This window comes from Nyctereutes procyonoides, unplaced genomic scaffold, assembly GCF_905146905.1.
Source record: "Nyctereutes procyonoides isolate TBG_1078 unplaced genomic scaffold, NYPRO_anot_genome, whole genome shotgun sequence".
In the NCBI taxonomy this organism is placed as follows: domain Eukaryota; kingdom Metazoa; phylum Chordata; class Mammalia; order Carnivora; family Canidae; genus Nyctereutes; species Nyctereutes procyonoides.
The window spans coordinates 18665334-18677684 of NW_026575135.1; the positions used below are offsets into that span (position 1 = coordinate 18665334).

At 50.9% G+C, this 12351-nt stretch overlaps 1 protein-coding gene across 1 annotated transcript in view; it reads left to right on the forward strand.

The window, feature by feature from the left end:
• The window catches only part of GABBR2 (gamma-aminobutyric acid type B receptor subunit 2), a 348476-nt gene that overhangs the window by 107622 nt on the left and 228503 nt on the right, over positions 1–12351 (forward strand). The window contains exon 2 of the mRNA XM_055301415.1: positions 2284–2421. Within this exon, the coding sequence (XP_055157390.1) occupies positions 2284–2421 (138 nt within the window). The remainder of the gene's footprint in view (positions 1–2283; positions 2422–12351) is intronic.

The following is a 12351-nucleotide window of genomic DNA, read 5'->3' on the forward strand; positions in this document are numbered from 1 at the left end:
GGACATTTTGAATAAGGGGGACAGCGATGACGTCTCTGGGAGGTAACAGCTATGCCGAGACCTGGATGATGAGGAGGAGTGAACCATGCCGAGAACCAAGTGAATATTGTTCCCAGCAAAGAAAACAGCAAGTGCAAAGGCCCAGAGGCAGGAAGGAAATTGCTTTGTGTTTCAAGGAGCAGAGAGGAGGCTGGTGAGCTGTAGTTGGTGAGCCAGGGAGAGAGTGGAGGGAAATCAGGTCAGCATGGGGAGGCAGGTTGGGCCTGTGGCTTCTTGTATCCATGATGACAGGGAAGGTTCAGACCCTGGTACTAAACTTGTAAATAATACAGAGTAATTATTTTATAACCAGTTAGCCTAACAGAGTCTTTTCTAGCTGCCCTGCCTACGAATCATCTGACTGGGGGAATTTAGCCCCAGACACTTTACAATTCTCGAAAACTGACAGGATGTGCCAGTCTTTAGTGATTTTCTTTTCTGTCCCCAAAGGTTATTTTTATTGCCCCCTAGGACATTAACCAGTTTTGTATCTGATTTGGCAACCTTACTTATTTTCACCTTTCTTATTTTTCCATTCACTATAAAAATCCCTGTCTCTCAAGTTTTCTTTTGAATCCACTTTGTCATCCTGCAGATCCCTTTATTAATGAGTTAAACAAAAGGTTGACATGTACCCACTACCAGTTTTCATGAGAATTATGTTTTTAACCTTTTGAGAATTACATCCTGCTAGGAGGTTGGGCTTGAAGTGTGCGGAGAGCAGGACAGTCAGAAGGACAGGTTTATGTTTTACAAAGAACCCTCCGACAGTGGCTGGGTGGTAAGCAGGCTTCTCCAGGCCCCAGGGAGGGCGAAAAGCCCAGAGAGGCGCCAGGGACTTTGTGGAGGGAAGAGATGACAGGGTGACTTGAATGACAGAGATGGAGGTGGAACTGAGTCCCAACTCCCTACATTTGAGGATGTTTGTCCTTGTTCGTTTCCATACTGGGTCACCGGGATCTGCTTTAGGGCTCAGTTTTCCTCTCTAGGATGTGAGCACCTGGGCAGGGGGCTGGATCCAACTGGTATGTTACCTGAGCACCCAGCCCAGATTGAACACAACTGTGCTTGGCAAGTGTTTGCTAAGCAAACTCTTCCCTCTAGAGTCTCCTCCTCTTCTCCTCCTCCTCTTCCTTTTTCTTTTCTTCCTCCTCTTCTTCCTTTTTTTTTTATTGTGGTAAAATAAGCATAACATAAAATTTACCCTTTTAACCATTTGTAAGTGCACAGCTGTGGCATTAGGTACCTCCAATGGCAGTGCAACCATCACCACCATCCATCTCCGGAACCTTTCCATCTTCCCAAAGTGACACTCTATGCCCATTAAACATTGACTCCCCATTCCCTTCTCCCTCAACCCCTGGAAGCCACCATTCTGTTTCTGTCTCTATGAATTTGACTACCCTAGAGACCTCTTCTGAGTGGAATCATACACTACGTGTCCTTTGCGTCTGGCTTATTTCACTTAGCATAATGTCATCAAGGTTCATCAGTTTTGTAGCACATGTCAGAATTTCCTTTCTTTTTAAGGCTGAAAAATACTCCCCTGTGTGTATATGGCATATTTTGTATATGTCTGGAATCGTCTCTTGATGGATATTTAGGTTGTTTCCCCCTTTTGTCTATTGCAAATAGTGCTGCTATGAACATGGATGTGCAAATACCTCTTGGAGTCCCTGCTCTCAGTTCTTCCGGCTGTCTAGCCAGAAGTGGAATGCCGGCTTGTTCAGTAATCCTTTGTAACTTTTTGAGGACCTGCAGTGCTTTCCCTCCTGCAGCTGCCCATTGGACAATCCTACCTAAGCAACGTATCAGCATCCCGGTTTCTCCACATCCTCACCAACACTTAACCATTTTGTGTTTTTTTAATAGTAGCCATTCTAATGGGTGTAGATTTGTCCTCTTTTAACATGTAAATGACCCCAAGAAGGGGGAGACCCCAGAGTGAGGCATTTGGGGGCCCTTTCCTCAATGTGCCCTGCAGGGAGATAGCTGGAGAGCCAGAGATCCTGGATAGGGAGGGTGCTCAGTGGGAGGAGAGCCAGGATGGAGGGTACCAACATCACACTCTGAGCTTGTAGCGTGGGCTCGGGGCTGGCTTAGAGAGAGGCCTTTCGATGGGGGAGCTGAAACCCAGCAGGTTTCCCATGAGGAAATTTGTTTGTGTGAATCCGCCGTTGGGCCCTTGTCCCTGGGGAAAGCCGTTTCTAATTTGGGCTATTCTTTCTGTCTGTTGCTCTCCAGTGTGATAATGCAAAAGGATTGAAAGCCTTCTACGATGCAATAAAATACGGGCCGAACCACTTGATGGTGTTTGGAGGAGTCTGTCCATCCGTTACATCCATCATCGCGGAGTCCCTCCAAGGCTGGAATCTGGTGCAGGTAAGGTCCGGGTCACCTTTGGTTGGGGGACTGTCTTTGGCCACCAGCCTTTTGCAGGAATGCTTTCTTGTGCAACACAGCTCTTAAGTTGCCTGTTCAGGCCTCCTCAACTCTCCCCTGGATGATTGATTGCCCGCCACCGCTGCTGCCTTGACTCCTGGCCTGACCCTCGGCCTCTCATGGTATGGCCGACACGGTGGGTCTCTGTGGGGTAGCCCCACCACCTCCACTATGTGTTTGGAATCTTTCAGTGACTCCCTAGCCTGACTCTGTCGGTGCCACCAACGTAGCCAGTCTGCTTGTCCAGTGTCCTCTCTTGACCTGCCACTCACTCCATGCCTCAGCCCCTCCCAACCACCCACCCTTCCTCAAAGGCATCTTACACTTTCAGGCCTCCGAGCCCTGCTCTCAGTGTTCCCTAATCAGATGGGCCTTTATCTACTTACTGCCAACCCCCCCTACCCCCAACCTGAAGATTTCCTGTCCACCAAGACTGCCTCTTCTCTCATGTAAGCCTTTGTTGGGGCTCCTGGCCAGTATTCACTCTTTACACTGGCAAATGTTATACACCATCCACCATCCAGCCAGTGAGTGGATGGTCTGATGTAGACGAAGCTCACTAGTGCTAGCTGTTATTTGGGATGGAAGAGAGAAGAGCATGGAAAGATGCGACCACCAAGAATGAGTGGTGGCCCATGTAGGTTGTTTACATCTTTGCTTCATCCATCCAGCCATCCCTCCATCATCCACCCATCTATCCATCCAACAAATGTAATGGGCAGCTCATTATGCTCCTGGAGTTTTGGTAAACTCTGGAGCTATGGTGCTGGCGGGACAGCTAGGGCCTCTTCCCCTGCAGAGCTTACATGCTAAGAGGCAGCCAGGCAGTAAACCAGTAAACAAGTAATGATACTGAGCTTGTGTGATGCATGTGCCGGACTCACAATGTACCAGACACTGCTGTGAGAACTTATTTGCATTAATTCAATCCTTATGCTACTCTGTGCTATAGGCACTGTTATCATCCTTATTTTATAAATAAGAAAACCCGGGCACACAGAGGCCTAGTGACTTGCTCAAGGACCCACAGTGCATAGGTAACAGAGCAAGGATTTAAACTCAGGTAGTCTTGAGCTGAGACTTTGGTAGGAAACGGCCAGGAGAGAAATAAGCAGAGTGATGGGACCAGTGGTGACTGCCCCAAGGCAGTGAGGAGTGCCTCTTGGAGGAGGCGACATTTGAGTGGAGACCTGAAGGGTGAGAAAGAGCTGGTTGGGTGGATGGAATAGTAGATGCAGATGGACCATGGGAAAGAACTTGGTTCATTCAGGAAGCAGAGAAGTGGGGCAGTGGGACAGGAGCATGGTCAGTGGGGAGCCAGGGTGAGAATGAGGAGGCCAGAGGAGCCTGACCATGGCAGGACCTGATTTCACTGCACTGCTGTTGACCGAGCATCTGTCCGTGCTCGCCTGACATGCTAGGGGTAGAACCCTGACCTCACAGCCCAGAGGGAGGCAAGAGCTACCCATTGCTGAGATATGAGGAAGGAATGAGGTCCCAGGGAGGGCCACCCACTTGGCCCAGGGGCAAGGCAGGCTTCCCAGAGGAGAGATGTGGAGCTGGCTGTGGAGGAGGCGAGGACGCTGGACAGCTGGAGCCATGGAGGAGAGCACTGCTGGCAGAGGAAACGGGGTGCTCAGAAGTGGGAGGTGGGGGGAGTGTGTGGGCCTGGGGAGCAGTGAGTCATTCGCCATGGCCAAAGTGGGCCATGCTGAATGTGGGTGGGTACAGCAGGAGATGAGGCCAGAAGAGCAGCTTGGCATGCTAGGGTGCCAACCCAACCAGCACCGCTCACCTGGCTTCAAGCCCTGTGGTGCCTGCAAACAGCCGCGAGACCTTGGTCGGGTCCCTTTCTCTGTGCTTGGGCTTCCCTTCCTGAATACTGAGGAGCACACCACACTCCCTACTCACTACACTCTGAGCCCCAGCCCATCTCCTATAAAAGCAGGGGAGTGAGAGGACTGACCTCATAGGACTGCTGGATGGCTTCAGTGATAAAACTGTGATTAGAGCCAAGCTTGGCACATCCTAAGTGCTAAGTGTTTCCTGTTTTATTGCTACCCCCTGCCCTGCCTCCTACTGCTCCCTGAGTTGAATACCCCGACTCCTCATAATTCTGGGTCTTTCCGCCCTCACTGTTCCCACCCCCCTCCCTGAAATGCCCCCTTCTCCCCATGCCCTGTCACCCATTCTTAGAGACCCAGCTTAAATGCAGCCTGTCTTTACTGTATGCTCTAAGGTAGCTCCTCTAGAAATTCTTTTTCTCACTTCCCTGCATTTACTTCTAGCATGGTGCATATTTAGCCCACCCCTCGGGCCCCTCTGCCTGTTGCTGTCTTAGGGGGTTGCAGATGTGGGACGATGTTTAGCAGGGCTGTAAACTCCTTAAGGATGGAACCTGGGCCTGACTTAACTCCTGTTTATTCCTGTCCTTAACACTATGCAGACCTCATTCTGTGTCTGTTGAGTGAGCAGAGGGGTGGAGGGAGGAAGGAAGGTGGAGGATGGAAAGACCTGTGTGCAGATGGACATTTTGCTCAGCATGGCAGGTCAGGTTCCCTGGGGAACCTCCTCCTAGAGGGGAATCCAGGGAGCTTCCTGACCTTTTCATAGTCTCCCTTGGAATGATTTGACCCTCAGAAGTCTCTGAGGAGCTGCAGGAGTGAGTATAACGTTGGGAACTCCCGACTTGCCAGCCAGAGCTGTCTGGCCTTAGCATGAGCAAGACAGGTGTCTGGCTTAGAGAAGTAGACCAGACAGGAGACTGGATTATGAAATGGGGATTGTGCTAATTATTGCCGCATAATGAGTCATGCCCAAACTACAATTGGGGCTTAAATCAACAGTGATCATTACTTCATTATTTCTGTGGGTCAGGAATGCAGACCCAGAGAATGGCTTATGTCGGCTCTCTGACATCTGTGGTCTAGCTGAAAGATTTGGAGACCATGGTCTAGCATCATCTGAGGGCTTGACTGGGGCTGGACAATCAGCCCCCAAGGTGGCTCCCTCATAGGGCTGGCAGGTTGATGCCTCACCATGCAGGTTTCTCCATAGGGCTGCCAGAGTGCCCTCATGGCATGGCAACTGACTTCTCCCAAAGCAACTCACCTGGGGACCCAGACAGAGGTAGCAGAGTCTTTTAGGACCTTGCATTGGAAGTTGCATACTGTTGCTTATACTTTATTCTATTGGTCATGCAAATGAGCTCCTATTTAGCATGCAAGAGGACTTATACAAGCTGTAGTGAGAGGTGAGAATCAGTGGGGCCCATTTTGGAGGCTGACTACCATAGGAAGGAGGGGTTCTGGAAAGAAGGCCAGACCTCATGCTGCCCAGCAAAGGAGGCTTCATGCTGAGTCCCTCCTCTGTTTCAAGGACCTCCTGCTCATCCTTCAAAACCCTGGATAAGTACCTCTTCCTCTGTGATGCCTTCCCTCATCCCTTTCCTTGTGTACCTCCAGTCCCTAGACCCAAAGCAAATTAAATTGCTCCTTCCTAAATAAAGCCTGCTCTGTGAAGGCCATCTCCTGCAAGCCGGTGTAAATTAATCTTTGGGGAAAGGGGGCAAAATATCCTATTCTTTTTATGTGCAAGGCACAGAAAAACATACAGTATGTAAGTAGATTTATAGTATCTGTGTTGTTAAAATTTCATGAGCCGGGCATGGTTAGGAAAACATGTCTATGAGTGCTGCTTAGAAGAGTAAAGGCAAAAAGAAGATTGGGAAACGTAGTTCTATGTCACTTCTGTTACAGCTAGTATTTTGTCATTAAAGGCATCACATTTTGTGGGAAATGGTTTATTATATATCCAGGTGTTTCCTACTGGAGTATAAGCTTCTTGGGGGGAAGGGCCCCCCCATTGTCTTTGTCCTCTAGTTCCCAGTGCCTAGCACAGGGCCTGGCACCCAGTAGGTCCTCACTGAGCACTGAACTGAGCTAAGTGTAGGGCACAGACTGCAGAGCCTGGAAGCCTCCACAGCAACAGTTTCATCACTGCATGGACATGACCATGGGGAGGTGGAGGACTCGGGGGAATGCAGATTCTCCGTCCCCATCTCAGCAGGATCATTCTGCATTGCTCCAGACACGCTCAGTCCAGCACCACCCCAGGCATCTGCTGTTGGACGCTGCACCAGGTCCAAGGCTCTGGCTGACACTGACAGCAGGCACCCAGGGGCTGGAACCTGGATGGTAACCAGCAGTTTTGAGAGCTCCAGGGACCTCAGAGACGGAATCACAGGATAAGCCCAGTAGAGTTAACTTCTCCCAGGCTGTGGAGCCGGCCAAGGGGAGTGGGGCAACAGAGATCAGGATCTCGAGAAGGAGTAGCCTTGAAGCTTCAGCCTCCCTCCACGTTCAGGGAGCACAGACTCTGGGGACTTCCCAACCCCCTCCGCATCTCCAAGAGGCTGAGCTGGCTTGTAGAAATGGAGGAAGGGCTGGAGGAGCGTCCTACATTCACTCAAGGGATTCAATGAATCCCTTAACTTATTCAAAACTGGGCTCCCAAACACAGTTTCGCAAATGGGAAAATGCATGTAATTTGTGTAATTGAAAAGGAGCTCTGACTGCCCTTTGGGGGAACAATGCTTGCTGGACAGAGACGGCCTGGAATGTGTAATCAGTTGTTTCTGTTTCCTGGTGCTACAAAAATAGGGATTCGCGCGACAGAGGGGTGAAAATTCAGCCTGGTGCCAAAATCGGTTAAATTTAACTTTTGCCTTTCGCTGGGTTTCTTGATTCATGGTCGCTGCATCGAGAGGCTAATATTGTTTAAGTCATGATGTGAGTCACTTGGCCACTGGGAGCGTCAGTTCCTCCAACTAGATGCGAGCACCTTCTTAGAGTCCAGGCTGTGACATGCAAGCTCTCTCCCTCTCCGACCTGGTCAGATGCTGCCACTGGGGAGCTCAGAGCTGGGCCTCACTGGCAGGGCCTATCAGGGCATAGGCCAGGGGGCATCTGGGAAGGGGTGGGGCCTGGATATTGGAGACAGCACGTTCAGACAGGAGAACACACAGGAGTCTTTGTCTCCAGAGCTGTGTGGCTCTTTGAGAGATGTTGCTGGTTCTCTGTGACGTAGGTGGGGAGACCAGGGAGGGATGGCTGAAGTTAGTGGGGAGCAGAGCCCCCACTCCCTGCAGGCAAGCCCTTATTGCAGGAGGCATCCAGCATGGGGGGCAGGCTGCCTGGCTGTGAAGTAGGCGGTTCCCTGTTGCCTGACATTGCCCGAATGTTCTAGTCTCACCCAGGCCTGCTGCTGGGGAGATCTAATAGAGAGAGTAAGCACAGACCAGGTTGCAGGCTTTCAGATTGTATTGTAAGAGTCACTTATGGGCCGGGGGCTGCTGAGGATGTGCTTGTGTTAGTGCAAATTCCTGGGCTCTACTCAGCAAGTTGAGGTTAAAGGATTCAGCAAATGCCTCGAGGGCTGCAGACCCACTTGTCACCCTGGCTGCCATTTTAGTGCTCACAGCTCAGGCAACTTAGAGGCAATTAGTTCTTGGAGTCTTGCGAGGGCAGGTGATCTCTGAGGCACATTCACCTCCCAGACACTGGGACTCTAAGGACTGGGACACCAGGGACTCTAAGGAGTGCTCCTGGTCTTCAGAACTTCAGTGTATGCTTCCCCTGTTGGGAAGGCATGGAGGAGACGGCAGGGCAAATATCCCAGGGCCACTAGGACAAAGCCCGTGGTCCCAGGTGCGGCCAGAGGATGCCGTTGTCACCCCCCTATTCCCCTGCCCACCTCCTGCTCCTTCATGCTCCTGGCCCCAGACAGGTCTATGCTCATGCTTTCTGCTGTGGTCTGCTGCCTCGTTTCCTCCCCCATTTCTCTGTGCCATCCCACCCACACCCACCCTGCCACGGTGTATGCTGCCCTGTGCCTGTGTCTGGCCTGGCCTGGAGCTGCCTGAGATCAGGGTCTGCTCTCATTCAGCCTCGTACCCGGGCTTGGCGCCGGCCTGGCTCCCATGCTGAGTGGTCCGGCGGGGGTGGGGGGTTGCTTGCAGACCCCCAGGATCCAGGGGGCTGGATGCCTGCCTTCTAGGCCTCGGTCTGGAACATCAGATCATCAGAGCCTGCCAGACCCTAGGGACCCAGAGTGGTTCTCCACCTGCAGTCCCTTGGTAAATAGGAAAGTGAAGGGGAGACTGCAAAAGACCTCCAGCTCAGCCTCAGCCCACCCCTCCCGTCTCTGGACCTCATGTTGTCCTTTGACACTTTTTTCAGATCCCCTCAGCATTCTGAAGGGGGTTTGCTTTTGACCAGTTTACTTTGCTCCACCAGTTCTGCTGACCTCCACCCAGCCTAGGCTGTCTTTCTGCAAGCATGGGGCGGGAGAAAAGGCAGGAGAATTTGGAGCCGAGTTGGGGTGGGGGATAGAGGCAGGGCAGCTGAACCCAGAAATGCAGGCAGAGCCCCAGGGAAGGGACAAGAGCTGCAGAGAGAGGGGGTTGACATCCTCAGAGACCAGGACAAAACCCCTTCCTTCTTGGGAGCTAGGTGATAGCTGCCTCAGCCAGCAGACAGAAATAGTCTCGCTGATGAAAATAAAGTCAGATTCCTGAAGGGATAAAGGGCTGCTCGCAGGAAAACGCAAACACTATTTCGTCAAGAACTGTGTCCCGCAGAGCCTGTCCTTTAAAAGGCAGCACAGCAGATATTAAATTGTAGATGCATTTCTCCTGGCACCGTCCCAGCTTCCCCCCGGGGCCCCATCCCGCGCTGCTGTGCTCCCGGTGCTCCCTCCAGGACCTCCCCCGGGCAGGAACATCTCAGCTTGTGTGATGGGGCTTGAATCAGAGGAGAAGCTCCTACCAGGGAGTGGGGGGAAGCAGGTCATGCAGGTAGGGGAATGTTGACTTTGTGTTGTTCAAGTGTTGGCAACTACGGCCCAGAACATTTAGGACTTGATTTCTGCAAAATCTAAATCATGCTTGCTTTTGACATTTAAAAAACCAAATCGGTGAAACCCCCTCAATCAAGCCCTTTGCTATTTACTGAATTCAGGCATAGCTCTAAACTGTCGATCGATGCCATTTGCATCAGAGGAACAGAAATTTAGTCATCTGACTTGATTGTCTCAAGTGATTATCCTATTAAAGCTGTAGGTTGCCTGAGAAGTCAAAGGGTTTGTTTGTTTGTTTGTTTTTTATATTTTTTACTTAGCTGTGGGTTGTGGAGTTTGAGATAGATTTATAGAAAGCCAGAGCTGGTAGGGTTTTGGCAAGCGTCAGATCCTGTCTCCCCATTACATAGACCGAGAGGCAGAGGCCCAAGGTGGAGAAGACCTTGCCCAAGTTCTCACAGTAATTGCAAAGCTGGGTCCCATGGCTCGCCCTCCAGTGCTCTGCAATACCCACCAAAATATGGTCTGAGTTCCTCTCTCTCAGTCTGGCTTTTCTCTTATGTAAAATGGGAATAGCAAGGGACGCCTGGGTGGCTCAGTTGTTGAGTGTCTGCCTTTGGCTCAGGGCGTGATCCCGGTCCTGGGATCAAGTCCCACATCGGGCTTCCTGAGAGGAGCCTGCTGCTCCCTCTGCCTATGTCTCTGCCTCTCTCTCTGAGTCTCTCATGAATAAATAAATAAAATCTTTAAAAAAAAAATGGGACTAGAAAACCAGGCTCTTGTATTTCATGACGTTGTGAGAACCACTGAAGGCTTTCCCTTTTCAGTGAAAGCATTTCTATGTAGACTACAGGACAGTGACAGCGACTCCTCCACCAGAAGCAGATCTCTGATTACAGCTATCAGAGTTTAAACATCACCTCATTTTGCATCAACAACCAAGGTGGTTTACTCTGGCACCAAAGACCCTGAAACCAAGGTGTCAGGGGCAGGATGGGTGTTCTTCATCAAGACACTCAGGAGAAAAAAAAAGACAGGTTGCATACCACACCTGTTTCTCAGCCCCTGTGACTCAAAATCCACTCGGCTGGAATCCCACCCCTGCCCAGCCCAGGCAGGTGGTGACTGGGAGGCCAGACTGTGGACCTGATGGAAGACCATTCAGGAGGTGCTCTGTGATTGAGCACAGCTGGAAACTGCTCCTGGGGCTGCTCTCTAAGAAAGACAGCAGAGGCCAAGAATCCAGGCCAGGCTGGAGCCATTTCTTGGCGCTAGTCTCCAGAGGGGCCATTTAGCACATTAATAATCTATGAGATGCTTCCACCTTCTGGATTCATAAGAAAAAAAAAAGGTGGTGCAAGAGAGGGAGAAATGATATTAAGGACACACACCGTGGGCCAAACAGAAGCTATGGGTGGCCCTTCCTGATGGTGTCACTGGGCACCTGGTTCCGGGAAGTCCAGTTCTGAGTGTGAGTGGAATGTCATGCATGTGGTGACGAAAGGTTGCTAGCTTTTGATTTGGATACAAATAGATGGGAGGAAATACAAGCCTTCGACAGGGATCCAGGCAGGACTCGTTGATCCTCTGGAGGTAAAGAGGGGGTCCATTCTCACTCATTTATTCCTTCACTGACTCATGCTCACAGATATTTATTCATCTCTCACTCAAGCAGTGCTATGCCCACTGTACACTCCCCCAGGCTCTCCCAGACCAGTGTGTATCCCACTGCCCAGCACTGCCACCCCAGGACAGGCCGACATGGCAGAGAAGCAGTTTGGTGCAGTAGCTAGAACAGAGCTCTGGAACCCAGATGCCCTGGGTCATCGTCCCTCCTGTGTCTCTCATTGACAGAACCGTCTTGGGCATATCAGTAACCTCCCGGAGCATCCCTGCAAAACTCACCTGCAAAATGGGCCAAGTCCGCCCCTCTTCTGGGGCTATGGAGAGCATGAGACAGGACAGGGTCATGGAGCAGGCTGGAAGCACTCAGCAGACTCTAGGCCCTCAACACACTAAGGGTAATATTACTGTTGCTGGTGCTTTCACCATCTGAGACACCAGCTAGGCCCTGGCCAGGGAATTCCTTGAAGATTTATGTCTCCATTTGCCTCCAGATTCAAAGTTGTATGGATGAAATGAACCATTACAGACCATGAAGGTGATTCAGAATGGTGAAATTAAAACAGAGATCCTACAGGAGAGGCAAAATAAGCCCAAGGCAGCTATAAGAGGCACACATGCTCTCTTGGGTTGAGTTTTCACAGAAGCAGAGGTAAAGAAGGGCATGGTGCTATCGAGCGAGCGCATGGCGGCTCCCAATCTATTCCTGCCAGTGACCCAACCCGTATCCTTCCTGTCCATCTGGTAAAAGATTCAATTCAAGGTTCTGACCCCCATTTTTAATTCAAGACCGTGGTATCTAAAGTAATATCAGTTCCCAGCTTGTAAGCCCAAGCAAGCAATGGCTGCATTGCTTATGTGTCCTTCTCTGCCTCACCTCCTTTCTGGAAATATGCGGGGTGTAAATAATTCATTCTAAATAAATAAATCACTCACACTACTTACGGTACAGCTGATGCTGCTAGTAAGCAGCACAACTGCAGATTACATTGAGTTGAGTTGGGAATTACAAGTTGAGACTGGAAAGACCTGGAGAGGGAACCAGGGAAGTAATTCCCTCCAGGAAGACAGACCTGTAAAATGGTGTAATAGCAACCTCAAGGGGTGAAGGTGGAAATAATGTGGATGGGAAACATGGAGCAGGAGAGTCTCAGGCCCATGGGGGTGAGTTGGTCAGCCTGGCCAGGCTCTGCGCTACTTCTAGAGCCTGGACCTCTGGGCATGTCATTAGTGCTTCCCATGATTCTGACATACAGTGGGTGAGAGCCCTGCCGGAGGGTGATGAGCCAACCCTTGGATGGAGACTGGGCTGCACATGGTGGGCATGCTAAGAGAGGCTTCGGGGACCAGACGAGGGGATGGGACTCCACACTGTTGCCCACGTGTATC